The sequence below is a fragment of the Daldinia caldariorum genome (assembly GCF_022478825.1).
Source record: "Daldinia caldariorum strain CBS 122874 unplaced genomic scaffold F4812scaffold_2, whole genome shotgun sequence".
Classification (NCBI taxonomy): domain Eukaryota; kingdom Fungi; phylum Ascomycota; class Sordariomycetes; order Xylariales; family Hypoxylaceae; genus Daldinia; species Daldinia caldariorum.
The window spans coordinates 3,793,037-3,816,206 of record NW_025953038.1 but is presented as its reverse complement, the minus strand read 5'-3'; the positions used below and the strand labels follow the sequence as shown (position 1 = coordinate 3,816,206).

General features: G+C 48.2%; 6 protein-coding genes across 6 annotated transcripts; 4 read left to right on the top strand and 2 right to left on the bottom strand.

Annotated features, from left to right (window-relative positions):
* Positions 1–731: 731 nt before the first annotated feature.
* Positions 732–2,800, top strand: F4812DRAFT_456195 (ARS binding protein 2-domain-containing protein; the record flags this gene model as incomplete). Its single annotated transcript, XM_047936950.1, has 2 exons — positions 732–1,142; positions 1,193–2,800. 2 exons carry the CDS (start codon positions 732–734, stop codon positions 2,798–2,800), a joined length of 2,019 nt encoding a protein of 672 aa, XP_047794415.1.
* Positions 2,801–3,686: 886 nt separating this feature from the next.
* Positions 3,687–6,313, top strand: F4812DRAFT_467925 (uncharacterized protein; the record flags this gene model as incomplete). Its single annotated transcript, XM_047938716.1, has 8 exons — positions 3,687–3,715; positions 3,781–3,885; positions 3,952–4,219; positions 4,277–4,406; positions 4,467–4,739; positions 4,802–5,110; positions 5,167–5,612; positions 5,692–6,313. The coding sequence occupies 8 exons, from the start codon at positions 3,687–3,689 to the stop codon at positions 6,187–6,189; spliced, it is 2,058 nt and encodes a 685-aa protein (XP_047794414.1). The 3' UTR covers positions 6,190–6,313.
* A 2,724-nt stretch (positions 6,314–9,037) lies between these two features.
* On the top strand, positions 9,038–11,707 carry F4812DRAFT_449823 (Mechanosensitive ion channel-domain-containing protein; the record flags this gene model as incomplete). Its single annotated transcript, XM_047936020.1, has 2 exons — positions 9,038–10,457; positions 10,533–11,707. 2 exons carry the CDS (start codon positions 9,038–9,040, stop codon positions 11,705–11,707), a joined length of 2,595 nt encoding a protein of 864 aa, XP_047794413.1.
* A 431-nt stretch (positions 11,708–12,138) lies between these two features.
* F4812DRAFT_416565 (S-adenosyl-L-methionine-dependent methyltransferase) lies at positions 12,139–14,901 on the bottom strand. Its single transcript, XM_047933084.1, has 4 exons — positions 14,300–14,901; positions 13,668–14,087; positions 13,476–13,592; positions 12,139–13,400 (listed from the first exon to the last, which is right to left on the bottom strand). Exons 1-4 carry the CDS (start codon positions 14,577–14,579, stop codon positions 12,484–12,486), a joined length of 1,734 nt encoding a protein of 577 aa, XP_047794412.1. The 5' UTR covers positions 14,580–14,901; the 3' UTR covers positions 12,139–12,483.
* Positions 14,902–16,141: 1,240 nt separating this feature from the next.
* On the bottom strand, positions 16,142–18,967 carry F4812DRAFT_204854 (p115 like vesicle tethering protein). Its single transcript, XM_047930280.1, has 2 exons — positions 17,564–18,967; positions 16,142–17,502 (listed from the first exon to the last, which is right to left on the bottom strand). Exons 1-2 carry the CDS (start codon positions 18,548–18,550, stop codon positions 16,264–16,266), a joined length of 2,226 nt encoding a protein of 741 aa, XP_047794411.1. The 5' UTR covers positions 18,551–18,967; the 3' UTR covers positions 16,142–16,263.
* Positions 18,968–19,329: 362 nt separating this feature from the next.
* Positions 19,330–22,880, top strand: F4812DRAFT_204762 (exonuclease N-terminus-domain-containing protein). The gene is made up of 3 exons (XM_047930279.1): positions 19,330–19,859; positions 19,921–21,982; positions 22,046–22,880. Exons 1-3 carry the CDS (start codon positions 19,550–19,552, stop codon positions 22,710–22,712), a joined length of 3,039 nt encoding a protein of 1,012 aa, XP_047794410.1. The 5' UTR covers positions 19,330–19,549; the 3' UTR covers positions 22,713–22,880.
* Positions 22,881–23,170: the final 290 nt, after the last annotated feature.

Here is a 23,170-nt window from a genome sequence, read left to right as displayed (position 1 = left end):
CAGAGATAGCACGCAGACCTATCTCCCGGCCCATCTAAAACAGCCGTGCGTGCGCTCGTGGCACCAGCCTCCCGCCCCAGCGCGCTCTCAAAATAGAATTCGGCATAATAGGCATTGGACACCTGAAGAGGGCTTCACCAAAAACCTATCCTATTCTGTCTCTCTCTTTTTTTTCCCCATTACCTTTTGCCACATCCAGTTTTAGCAGCTTCTTTTTCAATAATAAGGTTTAAGACGGAGGAAACACGCCCTCTATTTTCTTGCTTTTACCATTTGACCATTATATTTACACCAGTTAAAACGGCGTTACCTACATTAGGTACCTACCTACTTCGTACCTCTACCTACCTAACCTAAGGTACTATTTCGCATCTTTTTTAGGTTAGGTACACACTTACACCACGCTTATATTATCATCACATCGACTCAAGGACCAATTACAAAAAAGACGGGAGATGAAAGAAACAAGTCGTGTTACACATATACCTAACGCAGACTTGATGAGAATAGTAAAAAAATCAACTACCTTATTTGTTATTCGAGTTGCGAAAAAATAGTAGCAAGTCTCTATAACAGGTATTATTACCAACCATTACGTGAGAACCTCAACTCTCAACTCTCAACCCTCAACCCCATCAAACGCGCCTAGCATCCCCATCCCCCCTATAATCGTATCTCTCCCCCACTATCCATGGGGATCATTGTGTACTTCGCTATCTTATGATATTAAGATGGCGCTCTCTACTCCAACCAGCAACGGTTCCCGTCGCTTCAACCCTCTTTCGTCTCCGTCTAAGAATGAGACCCCGAGGTCTTCGTCGGGGCTCATAAGACCAACATTGCCTCCGAGGAGCGTGACCAGCGATTCTATCGAGGATGCCTACGTGAGCTTTATTCTTTACTGCAACCCGGCAGTACCCTTAGAGACGGATACGGCCGCGCTCAGAGAGGCTTTTCGAACTCCACCTAAGAGTGAAGGTAAAAGCTTCAGCACGTTCAACCTATTCGAGCTCATCAAGCAACTACATGCCAAGGAGCTTAAGACGTGGGCAGAACTGGCATTAAAACTCGGTGTCGAGCCGCCCGACCACGATAAGGGGCAGAGCTCTCAAAAGATACAGCAGTATGCCGTCCGCCTAAAGGTAAAGTCTATTCAAATTTATTTACGAGTAGCTTGACTGACTTGTAGTAGCGATGGATGCATTCCATGCACATAAATGCCTTCTTCGATTATCTGATGGACAATCCTCATCCCTATTGGACCCAGATCCCGAGTGATCCAAATCCCGTATGTGAGGAGGGTAGGGACGGAGTTGCTGCCGAAGATGACATGGCTTTACGTGCCTTGTTACCTCACATTCGGCCGCGCCGGGGCCGAAAGAGACCCGAGGACGACAGTTTCAGCAAATCCCCATCCCAAAGGCCAAGGTTAGAGTCCCCAAATTCCAACGGGGAGGCTAGGGCTGCTCGGCCAGACGCCTTAGATCCGTGGACAGCCCATCCAGACGGAAGAAGCGCTTTTATGTTTCCTCCAGTCGATCCACGATCAAGTGTATTGCCGGAGGCAAACTCGGCCTTTCCATGGGGTAACGATGTTTCCCGTGAGCCTATGTCGGCGTATCCTCACTCCGCAATGACACCTTCGACGAGAGGCGCGTTCTGGGGAGATCCCATGGAGCCTCGTTCAGCAATCAGCCCCCCTAAGGCTAGATCACTTGGCCGTCGCCACGGAGCGAAGGTAGTTTCTTCCGCTTGGAGAAGTGGTGGTGTATCTACAAGCGGTAGACCTCGGGGGAGACCGCCCAGCAGTCGGCCTAGCGACGGACCATTATCAGCAATCCCGGACGAGCGTAATGAATTCCAGGCAACACCTTTCGAACAGAGCGCGCCCCAATCGGATGTATTTCCCGAATCAATGCACCCTCTAGATCAGCTCCCAAAATCGACCGGACCTACGTCTGCGCCAATTACGACACCAACAACTACCACTCCCACCACTCGACCTTCACGGCCCGGTCGCCTCTCTCTACAAGTACCGGAAAGAGCAGGTGGTCCCGTCAGGCTAGCCACTCCCCCTCCGTTTCTAATGGTGAATGGAAAGAGTGCAGTCAACGGGACTGTATCGAGCGGCGCTAGCGGAATAACGGCTAGTCCTATAGAAGATGTGACTGTATTTGACCGTACTGCGACTGTATTTACAACCGGGCCAACCGATAACCCCGCGGGTCTGACTGTGCAGTTCAATTTCAACGACGGTGACAGAACGAACCGCGACGAGACGGAAACTTTACTCGTCGCAGACCTCCTTGAGAGCACGTGGCTCGACGAGAAAGGACAGCCCAGTCCACCACCCGATATCGACGAAGCGCTCGCCCTAGCACGGGCCATCATCGCAGGCCTCGCGAAGCGGACCCATAGCCCCGAATCGTTCCTTATCGCCGCGGCAGCACTAGCCGGCTCCAGGCACCTACCGAAGCCAAACGGCGGCGGAGGAGGAGGAGGAGGTAACGTCGTACATCGGCTCGAAGTCGGCGTAGACTATACGCGGTATAGCTACGTGTGGGGGCTGCGCTGCGGATCCGCGAACGCCCGGTTCCGGTTCACGGAGACGGTGCCGCACGCGCGGTGGAAGAAGGGCGCGCAGCACCGGGCCGAGGGCGCGGACGTCCCGGCCGAAGGGGACGCCGCGGCCGAGTTCTGGCGCAGGAGGTATGCTGAGCTGGTGCATATGGTGGGGCGGGGGAGGAAGCGCGAGGACGCGATGGCTGCTGCTGCGAAAGGGGCTAGGGAGGGGAGATAGTGGGATGGCTTATGGTCGAGCTTGTTCGACTGGCTGTGTGGGATGTATTAGTAGTAGGTACCTAAAGTATTCGGGGTTGGAATGTCTGGTTTGATGGTGGTGGTGGTGGTGGTGGTGGTGGTGAGCTCTTCGGAGACTCGTGTATTGTGTATTATCATGTATTGTACTTCTCAGAGATACCCATGCGATATATGTATTCTTAAGGAGGAAGCTGAGGTATTTAGATGCTTGCTTTAAAGCACATTGCGAATCATATATTTTTCTTTTATCCGTACGGTATGGCGCCGTGTAAGCTTTTATAACCTTGCGTGGCTATGATTTACTCCTTTTTATCCACTAACTGGTGAATATGTATATACCAATCGTTCGTGTGTCTTCCTGGTCCTTGTTTCTAATGCATCTCAGTCATTCCGTCGATTAGTTTTCCTAATATGCCGTTAGATGAGATGCTGTACGCTTCAGATGAGATTCAGGTATGCAGGTAGCCAGCCAGCCAGCCAGCCACCTTAAGCTCTCAAGACTATGGTTTTCTTAGGCATGTGAGGTCGAAAATAAACTCCATCGATTAGATCATAGCTTATAACTGAATTCATCTGAAACCTGTGCCTGTCATGAGAGGTAGATAGGCTGTTTTACAATAAGCTTTGCCGCAATGCTCTTTCTATTGGAGATAAAGTAAAACACGGTACTCGATATTGTTACATTGTAGCAAGATTCTCAATGTCTACCTAACTCTGCTTTGCCTACTACACAACTTTGAAGTTTCCCTAGAAATCATATTAATATCGCCATTCCCTAGAATTAGTTAATAAGTACCTACCTGTTATCATTTTTATATCGTGTTTTACAGAATGATTCAGCTTCATCACTAATTTCAATACCTATTATGTCTGAAAAAGCTTCACAACCGCCAGTGTAAGAACTATAATAGACTCATTACCTTACGGATTATTACGTACTGCATTCTAACATCCAAGCAGACGTAGTCGCAAAACTTCAGTGTATCGCTACGATACCACGACGGAGAAGGGTGTTTTCCCCTATGCAAAGGCACACGTCGACCTCAATAACAACCCAACTGCCGAGTCCGTGGCCAGGTATCTTGGGCTTTTCATATAATTGGCTAACTTTACTTTCTTGGTGAGAAATAGGATCTCGAACCCTTTGGCTAACGTTCCCCGTGAATATCTACTCGAGCATGTCACGCGGTTTACCAGATGGAATGACTTATCCGAGTACGTTCCGCTCATGCGTAAGGGCGTCCTAGTTTCCAGGGATCCCGATAGCTTCGAGGATATCTCGGGGCCTGAAGCGCTTGATACTGAGGAAATTGAAGCCTTGAGACGGGAAAAAACACATAAATGGAGAGTCCCTAAGCTCCTCTACCTAACGATCATCACCTGCTCCATAGGAGCAGCCGTGCAAGGGTAGGACCAAGAGGGTAGCAATGGAGCTAACCTAACATTTCCTGCGCAGTTTGGTATAGGCGGGGATTCAGACCGAGACGTGTTTCTGGTCGGTCTCATCAATTCGGCCCCTTATATTGGGTCAGCACTTATAGGTTGTTGGCTTTCGGATCCGCTCAACAACCGGTTTGGACGTCGAGGTAGGCGAACCCTCTCTATTTATCGTACTCGAAGACAGCAATAGCTAACGCCAATTATAGGATGCATATTTATATCTGCCCTGATTTGCTTGATAACTCCTATACTTGGAGCTCTCACCAGGAGTTGGATGCAATTCTTGATTTCGAGACTCCTTCTCGGTATCGGCATGGGAATCAAAGCTGCGACCGTGCCGATATATGCTGCTGAGAATAGTCCTGCATCTATCCGCGGTGCTTTGGTGACATCATGGCAAATGTGGACCGCGTTCGGCATTTTCCTTGGATGCACTGCTAATTTAGTGGTTGGCCAAGTTGGCAGAATCTCCTGGAGACGTATATTTTACCCTTCCTTTCTGTAAGTCCTTGTGTTGCTAATATATACTCCATCTACGTAGTCCAGGTTGGTTCGGCCTTCATTCCAGCGGTCCCTCTAACGTTGCTCATTCTATTTTGTCCGGAATCGCCGAGATGGTACATCAAAAAAGGTCGGGTTCGACAGGCGATAGAGTCGCTCTTACGACTACGCAATCATCCTATCCAAGCGGCTCGCGACCTTTATACTATATATGCCCAGGTAGAGATCGAATCTGAGGCCATAAGCGACTCGACCTATATTGAACGGATTGTTCAGCTCTTTACGATCCCTCGTATTAGAAGGGCTACTCTTGCTTCTTTTGTGGTCATGATCGGCCAGCAGATGTGCGGTAAGTCGACCGCTATAAGTCCTAATCGCTGTCATCTGAGAGCTAAAGTGCAATAGGCATCAATATTATAGCCTTCTATTCTTCCAGCGTATTTAAAGAAGCGGGAACTTCCGATTTCAATGCCCTTCTAGCATCGTGGGGGTTCGGTCTTGTAAACTTCCTCTTTGCTTGGCCAGCCATCTGGACGATCGATACCTTTGGCCGGCGCTCGCTGCTACTTTTCACATTCCCGAATATGGCGTGGTCGCTACTAGCTGCTGGTCTATGTACGCTCATCCCTAAAGCCTCTACAGCTCATACCGGCCTAGTAGCGCTATTCATATATGTGTTTGCTATGTTTTATTCGCCCGGCGAGGGTCCCGTTCCATATACGTATAGTGCAGAGGTCTTTCCGCTCTCACACCGCGAGGTTGGGATGGCGTGGGCCGTTGCTACTTGTCTTTTCTGGGCTGCTGTATTGTCGATCACATTTCCCAAAATCCTCGCGGCCGTGGGTGTTTTGGTAAGTTTGATAGCTACCTACCTAGGTATATTATTCATTCTATGAAGATGATAAATCTAATGGGAGGTTTTCCCAATAGGGCACCTTCTGTCTATATGCGGGGTTCAACGTCACGGCTTTGGTGATGATTTTCTTGTGGATGCCCGAGACGAAGCAGCGGACCCTAGAAGAACTCGACTACGTCTTTGCCGTGCCTATGGGCATATTTATGAAGTACAACTGCACTAAGGTTATTCCATGGTGGTTTAGGCGATATGTCCTACGGCAACGCGGGGCTATTCTAGAACCCCTTTACCACCTCAACGGACCAGATGACGCTGCTGCACCGAATTTCGTAATACAAGACGAGTCGACAACCGATAGCGACACAGGCACTCCCATTAGTACTAGACAGTCTTTTGCTGTCCAGGATGTCCCAAGCAGTGCTACAACTACCGGTACCGATGCCGTTGATGTGATTTATCGCGCCGAGAAAGAAGCAACTGCCTTCCGTCGCTTCTCATGGCATGGTCCCGGCGTTCACAGACATCCTGCTCATGCGGATCCATATCCTACGCACCCTCCATACCATACATAAAGACCAGAGGACAGGGTAAAACAAGTCTCTCTCTAGACATGAATGTCTTGCACTGTTTTATACAACAACGGAACTAAAAAACCTGTTGGGTGGGAATCTTGTAAAGCCTAACTAGTTGAGGTAGAATGACTTGAATGGCTTATAAAATATGATGCTATGATGCTATGATACTATGATACGTCTAGACTTGGGTATACGGTGAGGCTTAGACGGTGTCGCTACGTAAAAAATATCTACTCGCCCGATAGAATTCCGAATGCTAGACGAACACACTGACATACATATAATACTTTAATGTTGGTATCGCCGATTTCACAAGTACCTCTTAGTTCAGCATTAGTTTCGAAGTAGTCTTAAGAAATTTAACGGTAGTCTAGACGCTAGAAAGACATTTGTAGCGTGGCGTGATGACAATCAGCGGACGTGGCTTGCGGCGGCGCGTTTCGAAGTTAGTAAGTCCCTTTTATTATTTGGTCTGTACCTACAACTACCAACTATGTATGCGGTCTGTATATACATACGTACGTGTGTATCCATTCGCAAGGATAACTACCTAGATACACAGGGTCTGGAGGGTCTACGCAGGGTGCACGAGACTGGCGCGGAAAAGCTTGATCGTCTTATGCATGCATAGGATCAATAGTGGCCCGTTTGTCGCCTCCGATCGATGACCCCGTCTGCCCGTTCAGCTGGGAGCTGCTGGATGAAGCTCGGATCTTTCGAGATCTACGTTACCCACCGCCTTTCTTGGTGTTCTCCAACTTCTTGTGGTCCCCGTCCATCTGTCCGTGCTCGTGATGGCTCTCTTTGTGATACCTAGCTGAACGGTGAACTTGGATTATTCCAAGGCAGAGATTATATAGCAACTTGCCAAAAGAGACTACTTACCTACCTAGGTACTTAAGGTAGGTGTTAATTATATGCTGTGCTATCGTAGACTTGAAGATCGACCGAACGAAAGGTTTTTTTCTTTCTTTCTTTTTTTTTTTTTTTCTTGGTTTAAAAAATGGGACTTCATATCTACCTACCTATCAACCAAGATCTTCGTACAATGATCTCGCGTGTAAAAATGTATTGTACCATCGCAGACCCATTTGTGACCCATTTGTGACCCGTTCTTGACCCGTATCGTGGAGAAACAAAGTGGCCCCCCTTTTCCAAGGCAGAACTTGATCTGAGCTTTTTCGTCATTCTTCTCATTGACCGAATGTGACACTATGCAAAATGTAACAATCTTTTTCCAATTGACCAAACAGGTAAACCGGTTCATATCCCAATCGAAGAAGCGATCCAATTAACGTTAACAGGTTGATCAAGGGTAAGTGGGTTATTTTCTTCCGATTTCCAATTTCGCCTCTGAACTTCTGAAACGTGGGACAATGACGAGTTGGCTTAAAATAACAAAGCGAAAAAAAAAAAAAAAAAAAAAAAAAACCAATCTCCCGTTACCAGATAGGTACATAGGTACTTTCCACGCAACACATGGGCATCTGCTGTGGTACACACCCAGCCCTTGACTCGGGTAGGTTGTGCCGGAGTTAATATCCTGGTGGTGATTGAAGCGAATTGGCCAACCACGAAAGCTACACGCCATTAACGTCCAATTCCGCTGAAACGTCTAGACCTCTTACCCCTGGATAACATTACCTAGTGAAAGTTGAAACATTCTTTAAGTAGAAATTTTTTAAAAAGTTTGCGAACGTCCAACGTGAATACCCGGAATAGAAGGTACTACATAGTATAGTACCTTGGTTATGATATTGGAGTATAAGTGGAAACATTTCAGATGATACAAAAGAGTTGCTTGCTTCCAAGGCTCTTGTAAGTTGTGTACCTTCGCGTACGATTATGCAAATTATGTACAACGGTATACCCTAAGAGGTATTTGCCTATTGCTGTTACTCTACATAATACACGAGATAAATTGATGGCTCCTTCCACGATAGAACTTGAACTACTCGGACTACTAACGTAACGATACCTATCTACCTAAGGTAGGCGCTACCTTACATACCTAGAGGTAATACAACTACCTATAGGTACTTAGGTATGTATAATCACCCAATGGACTACGTACTCTTTGCCCATTTCTTTTTAGATCGATTGCCATTGTGGAACCCTTGTAGTTAGTACTCGGCGGATCTTCCAATGCGCCAATCCCTCCGCATGATAAAGGTGCAACCCTCGATCTGTTCCTACCAGGTACCTACCTAACCTATAGTATCTACATAGTATAGTAGTGTACCTAATATCATCTAACCTAGCGCTGCCGAACCACACCTTGCCGTTCAGATTCGCGATCTTTCTTTTTTCTTCTTCCCTAACCAACTCTACAACTACAACTTCACTACTATATCCTCAATCTTCGACAATTTCCTCGGTCCTCTTCCCCCCCACATCCTCCTCAAGAGCATACTATGCTTCGGGTCCTTTTCACCTGTATTATTCGCTAGACTCATGGGCCGACAGTCTTTCGTTTTGTCTGCCTCTTTTCTCTAAACTCATCATTCGTTTGGTGTCCTAAACGCCTACGGTTACATTTGTCCTTGTTTCGTACCTGATATTTGAACGCACCATCTTTCACGCTTCCGATCGATCGCCCGGTGCTATCCCGAGGAACTTCGTTTTATAATCCATTCTCTTGTATCTGCAATCGTACCATACCCTATTTTAAGAAGAAAAGGGAAAAGAAAATTTCTGAACCGCACCGCATTGCTGGGTCACATCTATATAGCCTTGGCAGTGGGATAGCTTAACTATCTTTACCACTTCACTCACACATCTCTTCATTTCCATGTCGATCCGTTCCCCAAGAGGTTTCATGCAGCTGGGTGGCTCGCGAGCTGACATGGACAACGACATTCCTTTAACTCAAGTACGGAGCAACGCCAGCTCGACTGGTGCTAGAAAGCCCAACCAAAGCAATGCAACCGGCTTCAGTATTGAAAACCAGCCCCCTACTGACGACAACGAGAAGGGTGGCTTCTTTCATCGTGGTCGGAGGAGAGCCAAGAAAACCGAGGGCTCTGAGGAGAATGACAATCTAATCTCCGAGGAGGCATCTCTTACTGCCATGGGCAGGTTTTACAACAAGCTCATCCAAGCCTCAGTCTTCACGCGATATCTCGTTTACATCGTCCCCGTCGGTGTCCTCTTGGCAATTCCTATGATTGTTATCCGAGCATTGAATAAGCAGGACACGCTTCGAGCTGGTCACGGCCCGCGAACCAATGATGTAAACGAAACTCCCGCCATATATGACCCCGGCCCACGTCTCATTGATCTTTTTCTATGGATTGAATTAGCGTGGCTGGCCTTATGGGTTGGTAAGGTCGTTGCTCATCTTCTACCCCCTATTTTTATGTTTTTCACCGGTGTCATCAGCGCTGGTACTCGCAAGTATGCAATCGTCATCCGCGCACTTGAGATTCCGCTCTCCCTTTTCTTCTGGGCATTGGCGACCTTCTTTATATTCACGGGTCTGCTAAATGTTAGATACAACAATGTCGAGTGGGTTATAACGATACGAAGAATCGTGGGTGCGCTCTTTGCCTCTTCGGCTGTGTTCCTCGTCGAGAAAGCTATTATTCAACTTATCAGCGTCACATACCACCAGCGATCCTTTGCCAATCGTATAAAGGACTCCAAACGGGAAGTCTACCTTCTGGGCTTGATGTACGACGCTTCTCGGCAACTATTTCCTATGTACTGCCGTGAATTCCGCGAAGAGGATGAGCTTATCAACGATAGTATCGAGATACTGCTTGCTGGTGGGAAAGGTGGAAGAAGGAATAGGAAGAGTGGTGTAGTGACGCCTATGAGGTTGATTGGGAATGTAACGCGCATTGGCGACAAAGTTACCTCTGTCTTCGGCAACCTGGCCTCGGAGATTACTGGCAAGCAGGTCTTCAACCCCAATTCCGCTCACTCGATAGTCGTAGAAGCCCTCGAGAAAGTTAGGACTTCAGAGGCTCTCGCGAAGCGTATCTGGATGTCATTTGTCGTGGAAGGCAACGAGTCTCTATATGTCGATGACATCATCGAGGTTCTTGGCCCTGGCCACCGTGAAGAAGCCGAAGAATGTTTCGAAGCAATCGATGCGGATGGGAATGGAGATATCAGCCTCGACGAAATGATTAGGAAGGTAGTTGAGATGGGAAAGGAGAGAAAGGCTATAGGAAACAGCATGAAGGACATCAGCCAAGCCTTGGGTGTGTTCGATCAGGTCCTCCTCTTCATCGTGCTGCTGATCGTTATTTTCATCTTCCGTAAGTCATCACATGCTTTCGCTTTCGTTCTGCCAAGTTGTAAGTTATATACCCTCTGCTGACATTTCAATGTAGTTGCGTTCTTCCAAAGCTCCTTCATCACCACGCTCGCGACTGCGGGTACGACCTTGCTATCTCTCTCTTTCGTTTTCGCTGTCACTACGCAGGAATTCTTAGGTTCTTGCATCTTCCTATTCGTCAAGCATCCTTACGATGTTGGCGACAGAGTCGATATTACAGGTACGGAGAAAGAGCAGCTGGTTGTTGAGAAGATTTCCTTGCTCTACACGGTCTTCAATCGTATCGACAAGATGCAGGTTGTACAGGTACCAAACATTGTTCTGAACAACGTTTGGATCGAGAACGTTACCCGAAGCAAGGCCATGAAAGAGGTTATTGACATCAATGTCTCATATGATACTTCATTTGAAGACATCGAACTTTTACGGCTTGAGATGGAGAAATTTGTGCAGGCCCCAGAGAATGCGCGAGATTTTCAACCTGACATTTCTATTAGCGTTGCAGGTGTCGGAGACTTGGATAAATTGCAGCTTAAGATTGCTATCAAGCACAAGTCAAATTGGCACAACGAGGCTATCCGTGCTACTCGACGCTCCAAATTCATGTGTGCTCTTACGCTTGCCTTGAAGAAGGTGCCCATCTATCCTCCAGGTGGCGGCGGTGAAGCATTAGGTGGACCTACTAATCCCTCCTATTCGGTCAGCGTCTCGGATGCGGAAGCGGCTGCTGCTCGTGACAAGGCTGCTAAAGAAAAGGAAGAAAAGCGATTGGTACCAGCAGCACCGGCTAGGAACCCTTCGACAGCTAGCAAATCCGGAAAACCCGAGGATAGAGAGGCGAAGGCTGCGCAGGGTTTAAACACGCTCGACCCCGTAGCAGCAGCAGCAGACAATTGGGGCTATAACCGCGACGACTCCTCAGACTCCCGTGAGGATCTCATAGAGCGAAAACGCTCAACCGATATAGAGTCCTTGCGTCTGGACCTCCGTAAGCATGAGAGTCAGCGCAGCGGTCGTCGGAGAGCAGGCGAAACCCTACCTCCGCAACCAATCAGCGAGAACACGCCAAGCTTTCAGATAACCCAGCATTCGGGCCCCTATGACGAAGAAGCGCAAGTGGGTGGTCCGCATCCATACAACACCAGTGCCCAGTCAGCGAATACGCTGTATCCCCAAGCGTCTACCCGAACCAACCAGTCCGCTGGGAGCAGCAGACACGCGAACCATTAGACAACATCGTCTGAATAAGCTTTTACGAAGAACGTTACATTGGCGGGATTTTCTATGCTTTCATAATTTCCCTTCTTATCACGTCGAAAGATTCGATATATAGATTATGGGTTCTTGATTCAGGAAGACGTTAAAACAAAGGCGTATTGCAGAGGTTTAGTTTGCCCGAGCTTATTAAGATGCTACCAAAAGGGCTGTACTGCTATGATGAATGTGTACGTTGTAACGGGGAAAATTGAGATAGTGGGCTCGGAAATAGAAGGGCCAACTAAGGGACGAGTGATTATTCAATACCAGCTAGAACACTCCTGGCAAATAGAAGTTGTATATTCCCGCGACTTTTTTTTTCGTGTTGATGTAATGCGATTCGTCGATTTTTTCAGCAATGTAAATCAAGTGTATAAGAAAATCGTAAGTTAGATCGTAGATAATTCAACAGGTTAACAGTTCTGGCATTTTTATGATGGGGCATCTATCTTAGGTACCTAAGTCTGTTATAGTACCTCCTATGTGTATTCTGCTCCGATCATGTAGGTTAGGTACCTAAGCTTCAGATATACAAGAAGATAGCTTAAACAGTACTACTTTTACGGTATTAAGCATCTATGACTTCTCCCATAAGGTACATTGAAAATTGAATCATTGGGCACAGTTACCGTCATTAGCTACCGTACGTGATCTATCACTCTTCCTTCCTTCCTTCCTTTCTTTCTTTCTTTCTCCCCCGTTTCCAATGCATTTCCATTTCCATTCCCAGATCCTCCTCCTCCCCCTCTCTATCGTAAAGACCAACTCTGGGTCCTGTTGCCGTTCCAGGCGACCTTGATGACCAAGCCGCGCGCGTGGTCCTCGGGGATGGAGAACGAGATCTCGCCCCTGATCTCCTCGCCGCCGCGGCTGCTCATCTTCGCGGCCGACGCGTTCTCCGCCTTCGGCTTGCACAGCAGCAGGCCCTGCTTCCAGTGCGTCTCGCGGCCGTGCGGGCCCGTCGTAAAGGCCACGCGGTTCTGCGGGTCCGCGGCGGCCCAGGCCTCGGCCGTGGAGTCGAGGGCCACGGCGCTGCGCGCGGGGTCGCGCGTCGGCGAGAAGAACATGTCGAACCAGAGCAGGTAGCCGTCCAGCGCGTCGACGTTGTCGCGAGCCAGCGTGGTGGCGAAGGGCGCGGTGAAAGACAGGTCCGCGGTCTGCACTTGGTACAGGTCCAGCAGCTTGAAGGCGCTGGGGCTCCCGGGGATGGTGCTGTTCGGGTCGGCGGGGGCGGAGGATGCGGGCCAGGTGAGTACGCGGGCCTCGTCGTAGATGCCGGCTTGCATGGCGCGCATGTCGAAGCCGTAGACGTCGCGCCAGAAGGTGATGTTGTCGGCGACGTACTGGGGGTCGGCGACGGGGGCGAGCCAGATGTTGGCGTGCGAAGGGACGAGCAGGCCGTCGGGCTTGAGGTAGCGGTCGCGGGCAAACAGGACGGAGGGCAGCATGGCTTCGAAGAGCAGGCAGTAGCCCATCCACTCGCTCACGATGATGTCGACCTCGTCGACGGGCAGGGCGACGTCCTCGATGCGGCCGCGCACGCAGGTTATGATCGAGGACAGGTTGTTGTGGAAGATGTTCTCCTGCGCTTTGGTGATGATGGCGCTTGCGTCGACCGCGATGACTTTGGCTGCGCCGGCGCGGGCGCAGAACATGCTTAGGATTCCTGGGTTGGTGTGTTAGATTGGAGAATAATAAATAAGATAGTTACATGGATAAAGAAATTTTTGCTAAGACTCACCTGTACCGCATCCTATGTCCAGCACAGTCTTGCCTGCAAAGAGGTGCTTATTGTTATAGATGAAGTCCCGATATGCGTCGGTGCGCACCGCATCCTTCAGCATCGTCTCGTGAATATCTTAAGTTGCGTAGCAAGGAGTTAGAAAAAGAGCCGTTTGTATAGGTATGTATATCGGACAGAGCAGATGCTTACCGACTCCAGCGTACGAGTCCCAGTAGTACTGAGAGTCATCCTCCTTCTTCTCGCCATCCTCCTTCCCCTTGCCCGCTTTGACAGCGGCAGAAGATTCGGCCTCAGCCTGATCGACGTCGCCCCAGCGCTCGTCAAGAGTCTGCTGCACGGCAACGCGGTAGCTGTCGAACTGGGTCTTAACACGGGCTAGCTCCTCCTGGAGCTCGCTGTTGCGCTTCAGTAGGTCATCAACTAGCGCCGCGTTCTCGCCATTTCCATTGCCATTGCTACCTTGCACAGCCGGCTTGAGTTCCGGCAGGTCAAATAGACCTAAGATGACGGCATCATCGTCTAGGACGGGCTTGAGGTACTGCTCGTGGTCGATGTCGGGCCACGAGATGTCTTCCGTCACGGATAGGCCCTCATGCACCCGCTGGCGAACTAGTTGCGAGTTAGGACCGAAGTTACGAAATTGAGAAGAGGGTTTGGATAATATGACAGCAGCCCGTGATTTAAAGTGTCTAAGGCGTATAAGAAGATTATCATGATCTCTTAAGCGATACGGCGGCATGATTTGGTATCGACCTCAATGCGAACAAAAGGAGAAAACGGAATGAAAACAAGACAGAAAAAAAAGGAACAACCACACTCACTGAAATTCACAAGCTTGACGCAGCCGTGGAAATCAAGCTGCAACCGCTGTCGAACGCCCAGAAAGTCGAATCCGTGCTTCTCTCTGCAGTGCGCAAGCATGGACATGACATCGGGGAAGACCCTGTCATCAAGCAGCGAGATGACCTCGGGAGTTTCTTCCTCATCGTCGTCTTCCTCCTCGGCATCGCTCCAGTCCTCCTCATCCCGCGAGTCCGAATCCCCAGACTCGCTCGCCGGGGGGTGGCGGTTGGCGGATCTGCTCTGTGCTGCGGCGCTCATTGCAGGTGTAAAGCTGAGAGGTTGAGGAAAAAAAAAAAAGACAGAGTTGGTTGACAAAATTCGAAAAGTGGAAAAAATAAAAAAATAAAAAAACTGGTGATACCTAGAAAAAAAAAGTGATGAATGAGTTTTTTGGGGGGGATTCCAATCCCTCAATGCTCGTATTTATGAGTCAAAATACCCTGAGCTATATCTCGAAATGCAGCCTGATATATAGTCTTCTTATGTTTCACCAAGGGGCTATAGCAGGAACAAGCTTAACATATAATAATAGCTGGCGGCTCGATTTAAGTTATTAATATCACGATTCTCTTAAGAATTTCTTATAATTGTGGAAATATTCAAAGTTAACCTAGGTACACCGTATAAACAAGATAGCGGCTCGGATAAGTACATATATCTCTACCTACGTAGTACGTTAGGTACCTTAGGCTAGGTAACCTTTGCCCTGGCTATATACCATATGCGATATTTGCATGCGAACTTTAAGTACCTAAAGTACCTCCTAAAGGTACCTAACCTTAGGTAGGCATTTAACCTCCCTTGCGTTCTTGCGTCCTTGCGTTACCTTAGGTACCTTAAAGCACCGAGGTAAGGTTAAGTAGTTCTTAGAAAAGACCTCCACCAATTACCTGTGTCGTAGGCACTTTAGAAGGGGGTAAGCCTATTAAGCGTTAGGCACTTATGAGGTACCAAGCTCGATATCGAGCTTTCTTCCTAAATCAGGGGTATCGGCAGTTCTGCTTGTTGGCCCAAATACGAGACTCCTTACTGTACCTATAGACTATGCTGAAGACGCATTGGTTGAATACCTAACGGATAATACACTTAATCCACGTCTTTATCTGCATCGTTGTCGTCGTCGTCGTCGTCATCGTCATCGTTTTCATCCTCGCCATCCGACACAGTTTCGCCTAGGTCAACAAGCCGTTTCTACGAGCTCCTATGTTAGCACGTTGAAAAGTCACGACTCGAAATTGCAACTCTGCGGATGCGTACCTTATACTTCTCAACCTTTTCTTCTAAGTCACCAAAGACCATAAGAAGATCGTCAAGTTCGGATTGGATAGCCGATTTCTGTTCCTCCTTCTCATCTAGCTGCTTGCGAGACTAGAATTAAGAATTAGCATATCTCCTCGTTCCAAGTTCTCGTGATAGTCGTGTTGGGGTGGAGTCTTTAAATACCTCCTCTATCTCTTTGTCCTTTTGTGATAATTGCTTTTCGAGATTTGAATATCGCTCTTCTGCTGCCTTTGCCTTCGACTGCACGTTTGATAGCTTTTCGGCAAATTCTTCCTGAGCAGCGTGCAACTCTTCGGATTTTGCCTTATTTGCCTGTATTGTACTGTTAATGCACGTAGTGAAGCATCAGTTTTGCACTTATATGTACCTTCATAAGGTCAACCTCTAGCCGGCTGATTGTAGCTCGAAGATCCGCCATTTCCGCTTCGGATCGTCGTTGAATACGGGCCGCTTCGGTCTCTGCGGTTTTTCGGACATACTCGAGTTGTCTTTGTAATTCCGCTTCTTTCTCGCGGTAATCCGCGTGGATAGCATCCGCAGCAGTGGCTGCCTCTTTTTGGACAGCTTCTATTTGCTTCTGGTAGGATTCCTCTTTTGACCGCTGTTGCGCCTCAATTTTCCTTTTTGCGTTAGAATAAACTCCACGGCGTCCTTGAGGTACTTACTTGATTTCTTCAGCATGGTTTTGTTGAATGGCCTCGCTGACGCTCTTTATTCTTGCTAAATCCGCAGTAGAGGTTTCCTTAGTTCGACGATGGTCAGCTTGCTCTTGACCGAGCTTTCCGTTGAGAGAGGCCACATCGGCCAGTGCTGCTTGCAATGCTCGTTCCTTTTCGTCGACTTGAGCTCGCAGAGAGTCCACCATCTCACGAGATATGCCTTTCTGAATGCCGTTGGTTACTACCGAAATCTCCATGCCCGGGTCACGATCGATGGCCCTTATCATGCGGCTAAAGTTGTCCTTGAAGAAATCCACAAAAGTCGCATCAAAGAAGACATCCGGTAAATTACCCCCATTGTCTCCTTTCTGTGGTATGACCTCGAAATCCCTTATAAAAGGATGACTTCGTAACTTATTGAGGATATCGATGTACCTGTCGCGGCCCATCCGAGACGTGAGAACGCTATGCAAAGTCGAACGAGGAATTGGTGAATCTTTCGTAGAGAACTCATAAACCACACCGAGGAGCATAGCGCATAACCCCTGCACAATGACATTGCTTGAATTATATCGTACAACTTCTTGTGCTAAGGCTTGAATGTTACTGCCCTCACCCAAGAAGTCGTTAACTCCATCCAGATCCTCGAAGAGCCACGCTATCAGCAACATCAGATAACCCACGGAGATACGCTCGTCGTCGGACCTGGCTAGCCCACTGACGAGGTGGGCGGAAATAGTTTGAATGCTTGTTACTACTTCTTCGCCGCTTTCCGCATCACCTTCTGCTACAGACATCGCAAGGGCTTTCGCTTCGGCATTTTCGAAGATCAAGTGAAATGTGATAACAGCTGCGAACCAATGTCGGTAAGGATCTACCGAGCCTGAGACATTAGACGGTCGGAGCAGAGTAGTTAGCACGTTAGCTGTTTCGTCTACGCCAGATGAGTGGCCCTCGATTGCGCGGCGTAGAAAATGTAGGCGGACTTCGGGGTGGTTGAAGAAATATGCTTTGATACATTGACAGGCTGCTAGCCGCAAGTCGAACGCCTGGGTCGTAGGCACGCTTAGGGTAAGATCTAGAAGACCATCGATTACATAGACGGCGGGGATGACGTTTGTCTTGCCAGTATGCCCGTTGGTCGGCGGCGCCGTTTCTAACACTGAAGGGACTTGTAATTGTGCAAACGTCTCTTGTAGCTTAGAATTACCTCTGATAATATCCGCACATGTTGTCAAAGCCTACGTCACACATGTAAACAAACAATGCACAATACTTGATGAGACGGGGGAAACATCGCACCTCTGCTCTAATGGACATTTCTGCATCGTGGCTAAAAGCAAGCTGTAAAGCGTGGTAAAGGACGCCATGCTGCCAAAAGGCCGCCTGATTTTGAGGCGTTCCTACAGCACCAGGCACAAGGAAGAGGCGGACGACTGCAAGTAGAGCATATATGTTCCTGTTGCGCTGTTCCTGAGCCCAAAGCGCAACATCCTCCTCCCCTTCCTTTCCGGTGTGATAGGTACCTTCTAACAGTTTTGCTAACTGCGGAATATAAGCCTCTTCGCGGAATAAAGACTGATTCGAAGGGTTCAAGCGCAGAAGGTTGGCTAAAAGAATTAGGCAGTCCTCGACTATCCTGTCACCCTCAGAAAGTGACCCTTCGGCTGCTATGATGGTGAAGACCCGACCAAATACGTTTGAGAAAGCTACAAGCTTCTGAATATCCGGGGACGACGGTGTCAGGTAGGTAAGGAGGGTTAACGCTTCGTTCCTGACGGCCTCCCTCCTGTCGTCAAGGGCAGCAACTAGCCTAGAAATACCAAGGGGCGCAGTGAATACACATATTTCGGTTCTTTCAGTGCGAGCCGAGAGGATAGCGAGAAGAAGCTGTAGAGAATACAGACGCGAATAGAAGTCATTAGTTTCGAGGAAATCCAAGAGCAACGTTATGTTTTCTTGTCGTTGGGTAAACTCGTCTGCTAACCAGAGAGCAATCTCCTCGGAAGCCTCAGGGCTGTCTGGGTTGGGGTTGAAGAGCATTAATAGGGTCTCGAGGACCACTTTGACCGTGTCGACATCTTCGCCATCTTTAGATAGGCTTCCAATAAGACTTCTCAGAGCACCGGACGCAACCGAAGCTGGATATTCTTTAGCAAAGCTTCGTAAGCCGAGTATAGCAGCTCGGCGGTCTTCGAGAAGGGTAGCCGAGCTTAGACGTCCGCTGAGGACGGTTATTGTCTCGCCGACAGACTGCTTCGCAGGAGCAGAAGTGATTGTAGAGAACATGGCTTGTGTTGCTGCTGCTCAATCTCGCGGTTGCGCATCAAGTCCATTGGCAGAAGGGCTACCGGCTTAGGAGCATCGTACTGTCGAGTAAACCGTATAAGAGACCGGATCGTCTATTGGCGGCTTTCTGCTATATTTAGTGTTTTGGTTGTTAGGTTGAATGAGAATGCTTGTTGAAGAAGGGAAGACTGACTAGCTGCGAACTGTTAACAGACCATAATTTTGGCCAGATATCGATAAGAGGCAAGTAAGTTACCTGTAATAACAGTTGGAGATAACCGTAAGACACAGGCAGAACAGGTACCTATCAAATCAGGCAGCGCGTGGGAACCTGCCTGCAGTTGGCTATAAGAATCGCTAAAGGGCTAGAATCGTATTAGTTGGAAGTGATAGCTAAAAAGCGGGTCTTCTACGAACTCTATCTCCTGCTTGTGACAAGGGTCTAGGCTAAAGCTCGCGACTTGGATGAACTTTTGCGCCGCCGAATCTTTCTTTATTCAACAACTTCTTTCGTGGCTGATACAATTTCAAAATCGCCACGAACCTATCTACCTTTGATGTGGAATAGGTAGCCAGGGGTCGTTTCGTCAATCGGGATCATTGCATAGTTTATTCTGGTGCATCCTTGCTAGATTTTATCTTCCTTTTCTGTACTATTTAAATAACCCGTGCAAATCCGAAAGTTACTTTGATCGAGGCTTCGTCTCTCTCAACTTACCTCTTTCTTCAACCCACTTCTTTCGATCTACTCCCAGGCAAACTTTAATTGACGCGTTTTTTTTTAATGATGCCTCATGCGCCTATCGGTGGTTCCAATATTTATCTCCGTATTTGCCTTCGTTTCTCCAGCCCCCTCGAAGAATCGACGTTCGATATTTAGTCCCGGCTAGGTCTCTGGTTTATCACCATCTATCTAGCCTTTCCGTTGTTACTTCGTCACCTCGTTATCGCGACCGAATTCTACTTTTCTAAACACCTCTTACCTTTAACACCGCCAAGATGGGTATCCCGGCTGCTTTTCGATGGCTCTCCAACAAATATCCCAAGATCATATCCCCTGTTGTGGAAGACAGGCCCATCGAGATGGACGATGGTACAGTTATTCCTGTCGATACTACGCGACCGAATCCGAATGGCGAGGAATTCGATAATTTGTATTTGGATATGAATGGTATCGTGCATCCTTGCTCCCATCCAGAAGACAAGCCTGCCCCAAAGGACGAGGAAGAGATGATGGTGGAGATTTTCAAGTATACCGACCGCGTGGTCAATATGGTCCGTCCAAGAAAGCTGCTTATGATTGCAATTGGTAAGCCGTCCAACACCTATCATATTCTATTCTTGCACTTACTCTAACGACCTATTCGCAGATGGTGTTGCGCCTCGAGCAAAGATGAACCAGCAGCGATCGCGACGATTCCGTTCCGCCCAAGAAGCTAAGGAAAAGGAAATCGACAAGGAGGAATTAATGAAGATGGTGAAGAAGCAGAATGGTGGCGAATTACCGCCCGAGACACTCGAGGCTGCAGCGAAAAAAGCCTTCGATTCTAACGCTATTACGCCTGGTACACCTTTCATGGACATACTAGCAATGAGTCTGAGGTATTGGTGTGCCTACAAGCTAAACACTGACCCTGGATGGGCTAATATGAAGATCATCATCTCCGACGCTACAGTTCCTGGTGAGGGTGAGCATAAGATCATGAACTTTATCCGCTCTCAGAGAACATCCCCCAATCATGATCCCAACACGAGACATGTCATCTATGGATTAGATGCCGACTTGATTATGCTTGGACTTGCCACTCATGAGCCTCATTTTCGCGTTCTCCGAGAAGATGTCTTTTTCCAAGACGGAAAAAGCAAAACCTGCCGTATTTGTGGTCAGAAAGGTCACGATGCACAAAACTGCCGTGGCGCAGCCAAGGAGAAAGAGGGCGAATTCGATGAAAAAGATAAGCCTGTACCCCTGAAGCCATTCATCTGGCTCCATGTTTCAGTTTTGCGAGAATATCTCGCCGTCGAGCTAGATGTACCAGGACTTCCCTTCGGTTTTGATCTCGAGCGTGCTATCGATGATTGGGTATTTATGTGCTCTTTTGTCGGCAATGACTTCCTCCCCCATCTTCCCGCTCTGGAAATCCGCGAGAATGGCATTGACACATTAACTGCCATTTGGAGAGACAATTTACCTTCCATGGGTGGGTTTGTTACCAAAGATGGCCACGTGAATCTGGAAAGAGCTCAGTATATCTTGAATGGCTTAGCAAAGCAAGAGGATGCTATCTTCAAACGACGAAGAGAGGTCGAGCAGCGAAGGGAAGCCAGTTTTAAGAGACGAAAGCTCCAAGAACAGAGGAATGGACGTAATGGCAACCAGTACGACCGAGGCAATGGAGGTAGTGCTAATAGCTCACTCCCCGGCGGCCTCTCTGAAAGTCTTACTCACGATATGATTGTCAATCGAGGAGCTCAAGATACCAATGTGGCAAACAAGAGCGCTGCCGCGGTACTCAAGAGTCGGATCCAGTCACTTCAATCAGAAGCGGGCACAGGTACCCCCGAAGCAAATAGCACGGAAGAACCAGAGTCTCCTTCTGCTCCTGGTAAGCGCAAAGCATCTGTGATGGAGGAAGAAAATCCGGATACCCCTGCGAGTAGTACAGCGGCAGCGGAAGAGCCGGAAGACTCTGTCCGGTTATGGGAAGAAGGATATGCTGATAGGTATTACGAGCAAAAATTCCACGTCGACCCGAAGGACATCGAGTTTAGGCACAAAGTCGCTCGAGCTTATGTTGAAGGACTTGCTTGGGTTTTGAGGTACTATTTCCAAGGATGTCCGTCATGGGAATGGTTCTACCCTTATCACTATGCACCCTTTGCGCAAGACTTTGTGGACATTGGTAATATGGAAATCAACTTCGAGAAGGGTAGAATTGCAAAGCCATTTGAGCAGCTCATGAGCGTTCAGCCTGCCGCATCTCGTCACGTCCTTCCGGAAATTTTCCATGATCTTATGACGAATTCAGACAGCCCCATCATTGACTTTTACCCCGAGGAGTTTGAGATCGATCTCAATGGGAAAAAGATGGCGTGGCAGGGTGTGGCGCTTCTTCCATTCATCGAAATGCCTCGGCTCCTTGCTGCCGTACAGGAGAGATATCCACATCTGACTGCTGAGGATGCAGCTCGCAACAGCCCTGGCAGAGATGTTCTCCTACTTTCCGAGGCCAACCAAGAGTTGTACGATGATATTATTACACATTTCTACTCCAAGAAACAGGGCGAACCTAGGTATAAACTCAACCCCCGCTTAAGTCAAGGTCTATCTGGAACCATAGAAAAGGTGCCCGAGTATCTTCCTCATGGCAGCTTGGAATACCCGCTAGAGAGGAAGGCAATGCCTGATGTGGAGGATGACCGATCATTAACGTGAGTTTCTAAATCTATATAACAAACTGCAAACATAAGTTTTGGTTCTAATTAACGATATAGGGTGTACTACGAGATGCCGAATGCGCATAGCCACAAGTCTATGCTTTTACGAGGCGTCCAGATGCCAGTATCAGCGCTTAACCGCAGCGATATGGAAGAACTGAAGGGGAAGATGCGAAATTCCGGTCGAAGCCATGGCGGTGCACCTCTTGGGCGTCAAGGTGGATGGGATGGTAACAGGAGAGATAGGATTAATTACGGACCCGATTCTCGACGAGATAGACCTGAACGACCGCCGTACCAGCAGAACGGATACAACAATTCATATTCTGCGCCTCCTTCACTTCCACCTCCTGGTTGGATACCGCCACCTCCTGGTTTTCCAGGATTCGGTAGCGGATTACCACCACCGCCGCCACCTGCCTATACTGGTGGTTCCAGGGCGTACGGTGGCCAATACGGAGGTGGCTATGGAGGAAACCACGGCGGAAACCACGGAGGCAATTACGGAGGTAATCGCGGAGGGGGACGTGGAGGTTACGGAGGTTACGGAGGTCCACAAGGACGTGGAGGATATGCTTCAGCTCCGGCTCCGCATGGTCAAAACAATTATGGTGGCCAATATAATCGGGGACCCCCTCCTCCTCGTGATAATCGAGATCGTCGACAGTATGACGACCGAGGCGGCTATCGAAGTAGCAATTCCTATGGTAATGGTTACAGGTGATACAGAGGAATGGGATATAACTGATCCATTGAGGAACAATACAAGATGCACTATTCACAAAGTCGATCAAATTATATGGCAGATAGCCACATAGCTTAAATATTTACCTCAAACAAACATTCCGCCTCACTAATCCTTTTATTCGAACTTGATACTGTACCTCGTAATCACGTCAGCATCTGTGTCTACACCTTACGTAAATACTTTGAAAATATCCTATACATAGCACAGAAAGAAGCCGCTAAAAAACAAAAACAAAAACAAAAAAAAACTTGCAAGATCATGATTTGAGGTTAAATCTTGCATATGTCAGAGTTGAGTCTATCCGTGACATGTTTAAGCGTACATAGGAGGTATGTTAAAGAGGGAGAAATAAAATGTACCTGGAAGCACAAATTCAAAAAGGGCCGGGCCGTAGTGAATGCCAAGCATGTGGGTAACTAGAAACAAATGAAGAG

Coding starts and splice junctions, on each gene's coding strand:
- F4812DRAFT_416565 (XM_047933084.1), bottom strand. CDS start 14,579: ATGAGCGCCGCAGCACAGAGCAGATCCGCCAACCGCCACCCCCCGGCG. Junction 13,593..13,667: donor GGACTCGTACGCTGGAGTCG/GTAAGCATCTGC, acceptor ACGCAACTTAAG/ATATTCACGAGACGATGCTG. Junction 13,401..13,475: donor GGACATAGGATGCGGTACAG/GTGAGTCTTAGC, acceptor ACACCAACCCAG/GAATCCTAAGCATGTTCTGC.
- F4812DRAFT_204854 (XM_047930280.1), bottom strand. CDS start 18,550: ATGTTCTCTACAATCACTTCTGCTCCTGCGAAGCAGTCTGTCGGCGAG. Junction 17,503..17,563: donor AAATGTCCATTAGAGCAGAG/GTGCGATGTTTC, acceptor TGTGTGACGTAG/GCTTTGACAACATGTGCGGA.
- F4812DRAFT_204762 (XM_047930279.1), top strand. CDS start 19,550: ATGGGTATCCCGGCTGCTTTTCGATGGCTCTCCAACAAATATCCCAAG. Junction 19,860..19,920: donor GCTGCTTATGATTGCAATTG/GTAAGCCGTCCA, acceptor ACCTATTCGCAG/ATGGTGTTGCGCCTCGAGCA. Junction 21,983..22,045: donor GAGGATGACCGATCATTAAC/GTGAGTTTCTAA, acceptor TTAACGATATAG/GGTGTACTACGAGATGCCGA.